Source organism: Lithobates pipiens, unplaced genomic scaffold (genome assembly GCF_037356315.1).
Source record: "Lithobates pipiens isolate NorthernLeopardFrog02 unplaced genomic scaffold, aLitPip1_a1.2 Scaffold_47, whole genome shotgun sequence".
NCBI lineage: Eukaryota > Metazoa > Chordata > Amphibia > Anura > Ranidae > Lithobates > Lithobates pipiens.
Window position 1 is genome coordinate 88,940 of NW_027507871.1, and position 14,875 is coordinate 103,814.

Genomic DNA, 14,875 nt, shown 5'->3' on the forward strand with positions numbered 1-14,875 from the left:
CTTCCTTTATCTAGATACACCACGTCTACGGGCCTTCCTTTATCTAGATACACCACGTCTACGGGCCTTCCTTTATCTAGATACACCACGTCTACGGACCTTCCTTTATCTAGATACACCACGTCTACGGACCTTCCTTTATCTAGATACACCACGTCTACGGACCTTCCTTTATATAGATACACCACATCTATGGGCCTTCCTTTATCTAGATACACCACGTCTACGGGCCTTCCTTTATCCACATACACCACGTCTACGGGCCTTCCTTTATCTAGATACACCACGTCTACGGGCCTTCATTTATCTAGATACACCACGTCTACGGGCCTTCCTTTATGCAGATACACCACGTCTACGGGCCTTCCTTTATCTAGATATACTACGTCTACGGGCCTTCCTTTATCTAGATACACCACGTCTACGGGCCTTCCTTTATCTAGATACACCACGTCTACGGGCCTTCCTTTATCTAGATACACCACGTCTTCGGGCCTTCCTTTATCTAGATACACCACATCTACGGGCCTTCCTTTATCTAGATACACCACATCTACGGGCCTTCCTTAATCCAGATACACCACGTCTACGGGCCTTCCTTTATATAGATACACCACGTCTACGGACCTTCCTTTATCTAGCTACACCACGTCTACGGGCCTTCCTTTATCTAGATACACCACATCTACGGGCCTTCCTTTATCCAGATACACCACGTCTACGGGCCTTCCTTTATCTAGATACACCACGTCTACGGGCCTTCCTTTATCTAGCTACACCACGTCTACGGGCCTTCCTTTATCTAGGTACACCACGTCTACGGGCCTTCCTTTATCTAGATACACCACATCTACGGGCCTTCTTTTATCCAGATACACCACGTCTACGGGCCTTCCTTTATCTAGATACACCACGTCTACGGGCCTTCCTTTATCTAGATACACCACGTCTACGGACCTTCATTTATCCAGATACACCACATCTACGGGCCTTCCTTTATCTAGATACACCACATCTACGGGCCTTCCTTTATCTAGATACACCACGTCTACGGGCCTTCCTTTATCTAGATACACCACGTCTATGGGCCTTCCTTTATCTAGATACACCACGTCTACGGGCCTTCCTTTATCTAGATACACCACGTCTACGGGCCTTCCTTTATCTAGATACACCACGTCTTCGGGCCTTCCTTTATCTAGATACACCACATCTACGGGCCTTCCTTTATCTAGATACACCACATCTACGGGCCTTCCTTTATCCAGATACACCACGTCTACGGGCCTTCCTTTATATAGATACACCACGTCTACGGACCTTCCTTTATCTAGATACACCACGTCTACGGGCCTTCCTTTATCTAGGTACACCACGTCTACGGGCCTTCCTTTATCTAGATACACCACGTCTACGGGCCTTCCTTTATCTAGATACACCACGTCTATGGGCCTTCCTTTATCTAGATACACCACGTCTACGGGCCTTCCTTTATCTAGATACACCACGTCTACGGGCCTTCCTTTATCTAGATACACCACATCTACGGGCCTTCCTTTATCTAGATACACCACGTCTACGGGCCTTCCTTTATCTAGTGTGACATTGGGGGAAGTTTAACTCAGTGGTAGATGCCTTTTCAGTAAGTTCACATCGAACAGGAACTTTTGTTTAAGGGCATGGTAGCCCACTTTTATTAAAAAGGAACAACATAAAGTTCATACATGCACTTGGTTGCCCACACAGGGGTTCTTCTGCCAAAAAACAATACATGAAAAATGCCAAGCCACCTGGCTCTCTTCAGCAGCACTGCCACCTAGGCTTTACAATTCAGACCTCTTGGCCTTATAACAGGGTTCCCGCACAACTATTGCCCCTCTTTTCAGTTTCCTTGCTGCTCAGGCCTTCCCCTTCAGGCTCTCATTTGTCTCAGATGCGCACAGCTTTAACACACACAGTGTCTATCTAGACAGCAGCCCCTCACTGCTCTGATCCTCAGACTTGGGTCTCTGGCTTTCTCTAGTGCACTCTCTGCACTCTCTGCACTCTCTGGAGACCTCCTGTCTCTGTTTTTCAGATGGAGAAGTGTTGGGAGAAGAGGACTTGCAGCTCGTTGTCGGGGACGGTAAGAACTTGTATGATGGGAGTACTTTATGCTGCTATCAGGGGATGGGATTGTAATTCTGCAGCTGCTGTCATGGCACATCCTTGGTCATGGCAATCGTCATCCGATGGTTCTCATCTCTTTATAGAGAGCAGGGAATTGTAGGCTCTTGTTTATTTTCTGGACCCGATTTCCCTGATTCTCCTGATTTTAATGGACCCCTCTGTCTGTCCTTCCCTCCCGCACAGGTGACGGTCACCTTCCACGATGTGGCCGCCTGCTTCGAGGAAGAGGACTGGGAGCTTATGGAGCAATGGCAGCAGGATCTGTACCGGGACGCCATGAAGGAGATTCACTCTGCTTTGCACAATCTGGGTGAGTGAGGGGGCACGAGGGCATGGAATGGTGGGGGGTGGGAAATGTAGAGGAGGGAGAATACAACCTCACACGTACAATGGTTTCTGAAGAGCATTTGGCAGACAGTGGAGAGGTATTTCATCACCTGCTTGCCATCTGCTTGAACCCCTTGGACTCTGTAAATGCATTGTTATGCTACGCCCGCTGAAAGCGATAGGGGGGGGGTATACCTTCTGTTGCAAAATAGATATTTGCCAGCACACCGCGGATCGACGCAAAGTAGCGACCAAACGGATCGTTTATTGCATGATCACAACACAAGGAGAGTGCAACATTTCGGAGTCACGCAGGACCCCTTCGTCAGACATGTGATCATCACGTGCCTCCGAAAAACATGGGTGATGTCTGTATCATGTGATCTGGCTAGCTCTGAGGACAAGAAACGGGTTTCTCTCCAGCATAAAAGACACAACTGAGCACGTGCAAGTTGGCTGGCTTTCCCCAGATAGACATTGCAAGGAGGAGGGGGAGGATCTATGCATACAGGATCAAACAGCCATTTTTTACACAATGTAGAGGATTAACCATTTACGTTCCACAGTGAGTATAACAAGCATGCTATGACGTGTATATACAGACCGATTTTACTGTTGTGGGTTTAGTAATACTTTCACGGCTGTGTGTTGAGTTATTTTGAGGGGACAGCGAATTGACACTGTTATACAAGCTGTACACTCACTTCTTTACATTGTAGCCAAGTGTCATTTCTTCAGTGTTGTCACATGAAAAGAAAGAATAAAATATTTACAAACATGTGAGGGGTGCACTCACTTTTGTCATAATGTAGATTGTGTTCTCCCTGCCCCCCCCCCAGGGTACCGGATCCTCAACCCGTATCTCCTGGTGAAGATCGAGAAACACAGAGAACATTTCCGGAACAACCACAGCCAATCAACAAGTGAGCTCTGCCCCCCCTCACTGTGACATAGTTCTGTGTTTTGGTCAGTCCTTACACTTTCTTTCACCAGCTTGTGTTTTATAAAGAGCTAGTTCACCCCCCCCCCCAACAAAGAAAATTGTGTACACACACCTTTTGTCAGGAAGTCTGTGATCTTCTGCATAGTCTAGGACTGTATATGGAGATGGGCACTATCTGTCTCTTTGTGTCCCTTTTACTGATACTGGCTTAGGCCCCTTTCACACTGGTGCGGGAGCGGTTTTAACCCCCGCTAGTGGCCGAAAAAGGGTTATAACCACCCGCAAATTGCCGCTGCAGTGCTTTCAATGGGCAGGAGGGGTGAAGGAGGGGTGTATACACCCCTCCTTCACAGCTCCAAAGATGCTGCTTGCAGGAGTATTTTTAACGTCCTGCCAATGCACCGCTGCAGTGTGAAGCCCCCGGGGTTTTCACACTGGAGACACAGAAGAGGCTGTTTCAGGGCGCTTTGCAGGCACTATTTTTAGTACTGTAATGCCTGCAAAGCGCCCCCCCCGGGGGGAAAGGGGCCTTAATCATAGAAGGACTTCTGTAAGGACATTTAGGGACAGAGCAGTGAAAGGTTAGAGCCTCTGCCTGGTTTTATTTCTTTTATTCCTTCCTCTACTGGCACCTTATTTATCAGGGTGGGGAAAGTTATCACTAGGGTAATATTTCCAGTCATGTATTGAGACTGGTATTTTCCTCTCATTGGACAGTGATGGCAGATGGTGGAGTTTGGCCACCATATCAGGAAAACTCACACCCTAGTAATAAAGTGACAGTAAATCAGGGTCATAAGCCCCATACACACTATCAGATTTTCTGCTGGATTTTATTTATTTCCCTTTAGATTTACCAAAACCATATAATAAGGTCAAACCTGTAGGAGTTTCAATGTGTATGCAACCAGGCAGGCCCTTGTACTATATGGTTTTGGTAAATCTGAAGACAAAAATCAGCAGAAAATCTGATAGTCTGTATGGATATAGAAGGGGGACTTTCTGACTAATCACATGCGGTCATATAGGACAGTGTTTCTCAACTCCAGTCCTCAAGGCGCCCCAACAGGTCATGTTTTCAGGCTTTCCAATATTTTTCACAGCTGATTTGATCAGTTTCACTGCCTTAGTAATTACCACAGCTGGTTCATTTGAGGGAAATGCTGAAAACATGACCTGTTGGGGCGCCTTGAGGAGTTTATTTGAGAAACACTGATATAGGCGACCAGACAACACCCCCCCCCCTTTCCAAATCCCTACTACTTGTGTAAAGTCTAAGGCACAGCTGGAGGGGACTATAAGCATGCCATGGCAAATATAATGCAGCTTGTCAAGTCAAAGGGGCTGCTCTGCAACTGCAAGCCCAACGTCTGGCTTGTGTTTGCAGTGCGCAGTAAATTGCAGCAAAATGCAACCACGCATCCGGGAGGCAGTCCTATGTGGTTCTGGCCAGCCTCTGATCCACCACATATTGCTTTTTCAGAGAGACGGCCGCTAGCCTTTGGCCAGATGTTTTACTTTTGTTTGTTTACAATTGAGTAAAGTTATATTTAAAAAAACAAAGAAAAAAAAAAACCCTTTTAATAGCAAACATGTCAAACGTGCCTGCTTTGTGCACTGAGGTCCTCCTCTTCTCGGGTCCCCCGCTGGCATGCCTCCTCTTCTCTAAATGAAGTGCCTGCTATGGGGGGGATATGTGTGTGTGTGTGTGTGTAGGCGCTCGCTCGCTCCTGAGCCCCACTCTGTATGTCTATTAAACACACAGAACAGTGCTCGGCCCCGCCCCCTCCTCATTGCTACTTGAGCTGTGAATGGCTGACAGCAGCGGGAGCCGTTCGGGAGGCAGAAACCCTGCAGAGCAGCCGCTCTCATGCATATCGCTGGATCATGGTCAGGCAAATGTTAGGGAGGGCTATAGGGAAGTTGTATACTGAAGGTGTACACTCAAAGAGACTTAAGGCTGTAATTGGTGCTAAAAGCTGTGAATACTTATTTACATGGGATTTTCTCCCTACGTCTTTCAGGACGGCACCTGGAGAGAGCGCAGCTCCTCCCACTTTCCCAGGAAACACTGCAGTCAGTTTTTCTTTAAAGACCGGACGCTTCCACCATGGCCTCAGTTGTAGTGTTTCCTCCGACATGGTGGAAGCGCTGCAGGGGTGTGTATAGTTTATATAGGGTTTATAGTTCTTATGTGGTGAAACTTTGTGTATTATAGGGCCCATTCCTATAATATTATTTTTTTTTATTATTTTTTTTTTGTGATTCAACTGGATGGACTTGTGCCTTTTTTTTATTTATTTTTTTCAACCTATGTATTAAGTTTTTATAGTGTAGAGCTCATACCATATTTGGACCCATTCCAGAGACTGGGCATCACACTCTAGTTGACTGAATTGGTATCGGATTCCAGTTTATACTGTGGAGCTCACACTCTATTTGGACCTGTGCTAGAAACTGGACATCACACTGTACAGTAGCTGACTGAATTGGTATCGGTTTCTATTTGATACCATGGAGCTTACACCCTATTTGGACCCATTCCAGCAGCTGGACATATAACTGTCGCTGACCGAATTGGTATCGGATTCCCGTTTATACTGTGGAGCTCACACTCTATTTGGACCCATTCCAGAAATTGGACATCACACTGGAGCTGACTGAATTGGTACCAGTTTAGAATGTGGAGCTCACACACTATATGGACCTATTCTAAAAACTGGACATAACATGTATTTGAATTGGTATCAGATTCCAGTTTATAATGTGGAGCTCACACTCTATTTGGACCTGTGCTAGAAACTGGACATCACACTGTAGCTGACTGAATTGGTTTTGGATTAATTTATACTGTAGAGCTCTCAGCTCACACGCCCACATTCCAGAAACTGACTGAATTGGTATTGGTTTCAAGTTGATACTGTGGAGCTCACACTCTATTTGGACTCATTGCAGAAACTGGACATCACACTGTAGCTGACTGAATTGGTATCAGATTCCAGTTTATACTGTGGAGCTCACACTCTATTTGGACCTATTCTAGAAACTGGACATCACACTGTAGCTGACTGAATTGGTATCGGATTCCAGTGTATACTGTGGAGCTCACACTCTATTTGGACTCATTCCAGAAACTGGACATCACACTGTAGCTGACTCCCCTACAATTTTGCATGGTTTTTAATATGTATTTGTTTCCTTTTTAGCTGAAGAGACCAGTTCTGGCCTGAGTCCCAACAAGACGAGACCACTGTCCAAGAGCCCGAGGGTCGGAGAGGCTCAGGAACTGGCCACCAGAGACCATTCTCGGAGGCGGAAAGGTATTGCTCGCCAAATCAAACCTGTTGCTGCACTGCATGACTTTGACCAGAACAAACAGACTGAGCCCAAAGAGAACGAGGTACCGTGTGTCTTCTCTGATTGTGAGGTCAGCTTCTCCGGGGTACAGCGTTCCTTCCCCTTGGAAGAAATTTGTCCCTACTTGTCACCAGTGAAGGGTTTCAGGGAAGACGCCCCCATCGGTTTCCAGGAGCGAGGACAGGCGTTTATTCTGTGCAGTGTGTGCAGCAAGACCTTCTGCAATAACTCCAGCTTCCAGGTCCATATGCAGAGCCACACAGGAGAACGGCCTTTTAAATGTACGGACTGTGACAAAAGCTTCATCCGCAGCTCTCACCTGAAGATTCACCTGCGTACCCACACTGGAGAGCGCCCCTACAAGTGCACCGTGTGCGAGAAGAGCTTCCATGACAACTCCAGCTATGCCCGCCACCAGCGCATTCATACAGGAGAGAAACCTTACCAGTGCTCCATCTGCGGGAAATACTTCCGCAAAAAGTCCAACCTAAAGGACCACTACAGGACGCACACTGGGGAACGCCCCTACAAGTGTCAGCACTGTGACAAGAGTTTCCACCAGAGGAACCATCATGCTGACAGCTGCTGAGCGTTCTGCAAACTTTGTTGGGGGTGGGATGAGAACACCCACCTTTCTCCATCATCGAAAGGCTCAGGATTTTTGGAGGCCTTCATTCTTCTCCCCCCAAAGGGTCATGTTTCCAGCCCCTGAGGATTCTGGGAATGGCTGGGATGAAGAATTTGATTCAACCCTCCAAACACCTTTCCAGCTGTTGAGTAGCTTCTTTAGGAAGAGGTTTCCTGTCCGCTCCCTTTAACAGGTTATATTTTCGGTCTCTGAGGATTCTGGGAACTCTTGGGGAGAAATCTCTTCTCCATCTCCTCCTAGGCCTTGTTTCTAAATGTTTGGGCGGTGCGGGTGAAAAACCTGAAAATACGACACAAAAGAAAAGAGGGAGAGTGACTTCTAAATGTAGCAACAGTTGGCCACTCACATGTGCCTCTTCATGATGAAACCACTGGCACCTGTATCCTGTGCCCATCTCCTTGCTGATGGTATTGGTGCAGCAGACCTGGTACCGGCGCCTGACTGGCCTCTCTACTATCTCCGGAACCACACTGGAATGCAGTGGTCCATTGGGCAGGAAGTAGCGTCACAGTGACGTGGCTTTACAAAAAGAAGTGTGCGTACTCTGAAACACGTAGCCATGCTCTGCTATCCTCCCACCATGACATCACTTCCACCCGATGGACCACTGCGTTCCAGCGGGGTTCCGGAGATAGTAGAAAGACCAGCTCTGCTACACCAATACCACCATCAGGGAGACGGATACAGGATACAGATGCCAGTGGTTTTCTTATGAAGCGCGTGTCTTTTATGCACACATGTGAGTAGCCAATTGTTTTTAACCAATTGCTACACTCAAAATGCGTTCTCCCTCTTTTTTTTTTTTTCTTTTGTGTCACATCTACAGAGTCTGTTTCTAACACTCGAGTCAGCCGCCATAACTGTGGCCGGTATTTTTGGGGCTATTCCACCAGAGACATTATGATTGGACGTTTATCTTTATTTTAATTACCATTATTCTTTGGCTGGGGGTACCTACCTGCCTGAGTGTGCCATGCACTTGTCTTGTTTTATGCAGGTGAAAAAGTGTCCACTCTGTCCCTGGCAGGCCGTATGACTGGTCACAATGGGCTTCAAAAGAGTGAGTGATCTCCATAGAACCTGATAGATGTCACCGGTCAACAGCCAGTACTAGGCGGTGATTACAAATACCAGTCACATTGGATGTTCTCTGGTGGCTTCCATTGCCCAACTCTTGAAAAGGGTGTTAATCTGAGGCAAGAGGTATGGGATGGTACCGATTCTCAGAGCTGGGCGGCGGTGGCTACCTATAGGGGTTAACCAAAACTTCAAAGAGCAAAATTATGACCCTGGGGAGTGTAGGTCTTTTTATTGACCACTGTGGGGTTGATTAAAGGCAAATGTGCACTCTGCAAAGTGCAATTGCTCCAAGGTTTAGTAGATGAGGTGAAGCTTCCCTTTTGCAAAGAAAAATGAAACAAATACAGCATTTTTGCTTGCACATGATTGGATGATGGAAGTCGGCAGAGCGTCCCCCTCATTTACTAAGCTCTGGAGCAACTGCATAGTAGTAAATCTCCTCCCCAGAGTTCAGGTATCATTCAGGTGATGCGGGAATGAGCCATACACAGCTCAAGAATAAACCAGCCGGGTAGAGCAGAGTATGCAGAGAACAGGCTGTATAGCGAATGAGAAGATTTATACAGCCAGGCCATTACTAAATAAGAGGCAGATCGAGGCTTCTGCAATGCTGGAATGCCAGGGGGCCCCTTTTTGGCCTGATGGAGGTTATAGACTTGAAGATAGAATCATATTTATATAGCATTGTCTAGGAGTGTGCACTTTGTCTATTGGGGTGTCTTGTGTTCTTCAAAATATCTGGGTTCAGGGTTCCCAGCACAGTCACCCCAATGTCCATAGTAGCTTGCGCCTCTAAGATGCTAAGTGCCCCCTTGTGGGTTTATTTTGTGCAATACAATTAGTCCGTTCTGAGCAATAATCATTGAACATAAGCTACATTCTCACAGGTGATTCTATTTAACACACATAAAAGAGTTTACTAAGCACTTGCCTGTAGTGGGCTGGTGATTAAAGTGTGTTACCCTTAAAATTGATCATTTAACGTGGTAAGAAAGTCTTAAGGTTTTATACCTTCATGCATTCTATGCCTAAAGGTAAAAAAAAGTCTCTGTGCAGCTCCCCCCCCCCTCAGCCGACCTTAATACTTACACGAGCCCCATTGCAATCCAGCGATGTGGGGTCTTCACTTCCTCGTTGGCTGTCAATCACAGCCAGTTAGCCAATGAGAAGAGAGAGGGGTGTGGCCGAGCCTCAGCTCTGTTTGTGAATGGAATCGCAGAGCAGCGGCTCAAGAGCAAGCCTGCCTGGGTGCCCCATAGCAAGCTGCTTGCTCTGGAGGCACTCGGCAGAAGGGAGCGGGCCAGGAGCCAAGAAGGGAGTCGTGAAGAGGACGATTGACGCTGATCTGTGCAAAATCACTGCATAGAGCAGGTACGTACAACATGTTTGTTATTTCAAGAAAATGCCTTTAATATAGAAATTTTTTTTTTGCTTAACCACTTGCCGCCCGGCCCAATAACATATTGACGGGGGCAAAGTGGTTTCATAATCCTGATCGGACGTCATATGACGTGATCAGGATTATGAGCCACTGCGCGCCCCCGGGGGCGCGCATCGCGGCAATCGTTGTTGCGGGGTGTCAGTCTGAAGAGTCTCCGACGTGATCAGCCGTGTCCAAGCCCACCTGTGCCACCTATCAGTGCCACATATCAGTGTCCATCAATGCCACCTCATCAGTGCCACTTCATTGGTGCCACCTCATTGGTGCCCATCAGTGCCGCCTTATCATTGCCCATCAGTGTATCCCCATCAGTGAAGGAGAAAACTTACTTATTTGCAAAGTTTTGAAACTGAAACAAAAAAAAAACATTTTTTTTTTCAAAATTTTCGGGATTTTTTTATTTGTTTAGCAAAAAATAAAAACCACAGAGGTGATCAAATACCACCAAAAGAAAGCTCTATTTGTGGGAAAAAAATGATTAAAATTTCATTTGGGTACCGTGTAGCATGACCGCGCAATTGTCATTCAAAGTGCAACAGCGCTGAAAGCTGAAAATTGGTCTGGGCAGGAAGGTGTTTAAGTGCCCCCCGGTATTGAAGTGGTTAATAAAGAAACATAAAAATGTTCATTCTTTGTGCTGTTTCACTTTTATTCTAGTTTACCGATCAGAGTTACAGGATACTGTCCCAACGCATGGCCTGCCTGTAGTTCTGTAATCAGTTTGCTGCCATGCACCTTTCCCATCCCTGTTCATGGCCAACGCCCTTTGGACAGAAATCCATGGGAAAGTTTGTTTGAAGTCCGATCGTGTACACTAAGCAGTCATGAAATTGAGCCCAGGTTCACACTGATGTGCGTTAGAAATTGTTCGAGTTCATGTGAATCTGCACAGTTTCAAACCGGTGTTCTGTCCAAAAATGTCCGCCTATCGAATAGTGTCCGCTGTGTACTGCGCAGGCGCAGTGCGGAGCACAAGGAGATTCGGAAAATCTCCAAAGATGAATGGCACCTGTGCCGTGAGTCCAGGTGCAAGCCCCGCCGTCCACGTGGACATAGGGCTGCACATATTAGAGGGCCGCTCACCACGCTTCGGGCACAGCCTCGCTTTGCTCGGCTCTTTTTATTCTAACTCTATGTCCACTTGGATGGTGGGGCTTAAACCTGGACTCACAGCGGAGGCGCCATTCATGTTCGGAATCTGCTTTAATATTTGTCAGATGGAGCAGTAGCCCGTAATAGGTGGCCAGTGGGAGGAGGAACAGTGCCCCATCACTGGTGGCCAGTGGGAGGAGGAACAGTGCCCCATCACTGGCGGCCAGTGGGAGGAGGAACAGTGCCCCATCACTGGTGGCCAGTAGGAGGAGGAACGGTGTCCCATCATTGGTGGCCAGTGGGAGGAGGAACAGTGTCCCATCACTGGTGGCCAGTGGGAGGAGCAACAGTGTCCCATCACTGGTGGCCAGTAGGAGGAGGAACGGTGTCCCATCACTGGTGGCCAGTGGGAGGAGGAACAGTGTCCCATCACTGGTGGCCAGTGGGAGGAGGAACAGTGTCCCATCACTGGTGGCCAGTGGGAGGAGGAACAGTGCCCCATCACTGGTGGCCAGTGGGAGGAGGAACAGTGCCCCATCACTGGTGGCCAGTAGGAGGAGGAACGGTGTCCCATCATTGGTGGCCAGTGGGAGGAGGAACAGTGTCCCATCACTGGTGGCCAGTGGGAGGAGCAACAGTGTCCCATCACTGGTGGCCAGTAGGAGGAGGAACGGTGTCCCATCACTGGTGGCCAGTGGGAGGAGGAACAGTGTCCCATCACTGGTGGCCAGTGGGAGGAGGAACAGTGTCCCATCACTGGTGGCCAGTGGGAGGAGGAACAGTGTCCCATCACTGGTGGCCAGTGGGAGGAGGAACAGTGTCCCATCACTGGTGGCCAGCGGGAGGAGGAACAGTGTCCCATCACTGGTGGCCAGCGGGAGGAGGAACAGTGTCCCATCACTGGTGGCCAGCGGGAGGAGGAACAGTGTCCCATCACTGGTGGCCATTGGGAGGAGAAAAGTGTCCCATCACTGGTGGCCAGCGGGAGGAGGAACAGTGTCCCATCACTGGTGGCCAGTGGGAGGAGGAACAGTGTCCCATCACTGGTGGCCAGTGGGAGGAGGAACAGTGTCCCATCACTGGTGGCCAGTGGGAGGAGGAACAGTGTCCCATCACTGGTGGCCAGTGGGAGGAGGAACAGTGCCCCATCACTGGTGGCCAGTAGGAGGAGGAACGGTGTCCCATCATTGGTGGGCAGTGGGAGGAGGAACAGTGTCCCATCACTGGTGGCCATTGGGAGGAGAAAAGTGTCCCATCACTGGTGGCCAGCGGGAGGAGGAACAGTGTCCCATCACTGGTGGCCAGTGGGAGGAGGAACAGTGTCCCATCACTGGTGGCCAGTGGGAGGAGGAACAGTGCCCCATCACTGGTGGCCAGTAGGAGGAGGAACGGTGTCCCATCATTGGTGGCCAGTGGGAGGAGGAACAGTGTCCCATCACTGGTGGCCAGTGGGAGGAGCAACAGTGTCCCATCACTGGTGGCCAGTGGGAGGAAGAACGGTGTCCCATCACTGGTGGCCAGTGGGAGGAGGAACAGTGTCCCATCACTGGTGGCCAGTGGGAGGAGGAACAGTGTCCCATCACTGGTGGCCAGTGGGAGGAGGAACAGTGTCCCATCACTGGTGGCCAGTAGGAGGAAGAACGGGGTCCCATCACTGGTGGCCAGTGGGAGGAGGAACAGTGTCCCATCACTGGTGGCCAGTAGGAGGAGGAACGGTGTCCCATCACTGGTGGCCAGTGGGAGGAGGAACAGTGTCCCATCACTGGTGGCCAGTGGGAGGAGGAACAGTGTCCCATCACTGGTGGCCAGTGGGAGGAGGAACAGTGTCCCATCACTGGTGGCCAGTGGGAGGAGCAACAGTGTCCCATCACTGGTGGCCAGTGGGAGGAGGAACAGTGTCCCATCACTGGTGGCCAGTAGGAGGAGGAACGGTGTCCCATCACTGGTGGCCAGTGGGAGGAGCAACAGTGTCCCATCACTGGTGGCCAGTGGGAGGAGGAACAGTGTCCCATCACTGGTGGCCAGTAGGAGGAAGAACGGTGCTCCATCACTGGTGGCCATTGGGAGGAGGAACAGTGTCCCATCACTGGTGGCCAGTGGGAGGAGAACAGTGTCCCATCACTGGTGGCCAGTGGGAGGAGGAACAGTGTCCCATCACTGGTGGCCAGTGGGAGGAGGAACGGTGCCCCATCACTGGTGGCCAGTGAGAGGAGGAACAGTGTCCCATCACTGGTGGCCAGTGGGAGGAGGAACGGTGCCCCATCACTGGTGGCCAGTGAGAGGAGGAACAGTGTCCCAAGTACTAGATATAAGCTACCAGAGGGCCACAGTTTGAAGACCACTACTCTAGAGTTTCTGCAGAATGTTGTATGCATCCGATAGGCAGGAGTTCTGTGTTGATGGAAATGTCTTGTGAAGAGAGAATGACCAGATTGGTGTGAACTATCAGAAAAGTACAGTAAATAATCGCTACACATGGGGTGATCAGAACCTCATCTCAGTATGTACAATACATGAAATAACTGAAGCTGGTTCTGAAAGAAAAACCACCTTCCCCAGTACTAGTATAATGTGCCTAATAAACTGCTTAAAGAGGACCTTCCCATACCCATAATGCGGGGGCTGCCCATATGAAAATCCAACAGATTTCCTGAAGGGCTCTGCCTGGCCTATAGAACCCCATTTCCTGTGAGATCCATACATATACACACACACACATATATACACATATACATTTTTTTAAATTGTATTTTAGTGTAAATATGAGATGTGAGGTCTTTTTGACCCCAGATCTCATTAAAGAGATCCTGTCTTTTTTTTTCTATTACCAGGGATGTTTACATTCCTTGTAATAGGAATAAAAGTGGCAATAATTTATTTTTTAAAAACAAGTGTAAAAGGTAAAATAAGAAAATTCTTTTTTTTTTTTTCCGCAGAAGCGAGCGCATACGTGATCAGCGCCTGCATATAAAAACAGCGTTCAAACCACACATGTGAGGTATCGCCACGATTGTTAGAGGAAGACCAATAATTCCAGGCCTAGACCTTCTCTGTATCTCAAAACATGCAACCTGTAGAATATTTTTATTTTTTTAAACGTCGCCTGAGCGGGTGCAATTTTGAAGCAACATTATTTTGTGTGTGTGTATTTTTTCCCCAAAAAAGAAGTGTGCGTTTGTAAGACCGCTGCGCAAATACCGCGTGACACAAAGTATTGCAACAACCGGCATTTTATTCTCTAGGGTGTTCAAAAAAAATAAATAAAAATGTATAACGTTTGGAGGTTCCAACGAATTTTCTACCAAAATAAAAAAAAAGAAAAAAAAAAAAAGCAGTTTTTAAGTTGTAAACAATACTCAGAAAGAGGCTCAGTCCTTAAGTGGTTAAAGTGTTCTTCTAGCCAAAATGTGTTTTAGTTTTAGGTGGAACAGGGAAAAGGGTAAATGGTTTGCCTTTATGTCCACAGATCTATTGTCAGTAGTTACATCAGACCAACCAAAGATGGCGGCTGAGCTCACAAATGATATTGCTGGAGGGGAAACTTGTCTGTTTTCAACCTCACCTACTATGTCATTTACCATTTAGGGCAGTGTTTCTCAACTCCACTCCTCAAGGCACCCCCAACATGTCTCGTTTTCAGACTATTATTTTGCACAGGTGATTTGATCAGTTTCAATGCCTTAGTAATTGCCACAGCCGTTTCATCTGAGGGAAATCCCAAAAACATGACCTGCTGGGGCATCTTAAGGACTGCAGTTAAGAACTGCTTTAGGGCACAGAGGTACACTGAAAAAAAAATAAACACACTTTTGGTGCA

General features: G+C 48.1%; 1 protein-coding gene across 3 annotated transcripts; it reads left to right on the forward strand.

The window, feature by feature from the left end:
• The first annotated feature begins 1,896 nt into the window (after positions 1 to 1,896).
• On the forward strand, positions 1,897 to 10,592 carry LOC143956918 (zinc finger protein 354A-like). Of its 3 annotated transcripts, XM_077467086.1 has the most exons (4): positions 1,899 to 2,125; positions 2,353 to 2,479; positions 3,336 to 3,419; positions 6,646 to 10,592. In XM_077467086.1, exons 1-4 carry the CDS (start codon positions 2,078 to 2,080, stop codon positions 7,383 to 7,385), a joined length of 999 nt encoding a protein of 332 aa, XP_077323212.1. In that variant the 5' UTR covers positions 1,899 to 2,077; the 3' UTR covers positions 7,386 to 10,592. The 3 variants fall into 3 exon arrangements, with proteins under 3 accessions (XP_077323210.1, XP_077323211.1, XP_077323212.1); XM_077467084.1 differs by having other exon boundaries at positions 1,897 to 2,479; XM_077467085.1 differs by lacking the exon at positions 3,336 to 3,419 and having other exon boundaries at positions 1,898 to 2,479.
• The last annotated feature ends 4,283 nt before the right edge of the window (positions 10,593 to 14,875 follow it).

Coding starts and splice junctions, on each gene's coding strand:
- LOC143956918 (XM_077467084.1), top strand. CDS start 2,215: ATGGCAATCGTCATCCGATGGTTCTCATCTCTTTATAGAGAGCAGGGA. Junction 2,480..3,335: donor CTCTGCTTTGCACAATCTGG/GTGAGTGAGGGG, acceptor CCCCCCCCCCAG/GGTACCGGATCCTCAACCCG. Junction 3,420..6,645: donor CAACCACAGCCAATCAACAA/GTGAGCTCTGCC, acceptor TTTCCTTTTTAG/CTGAAGAGACCAGTTCTGGC.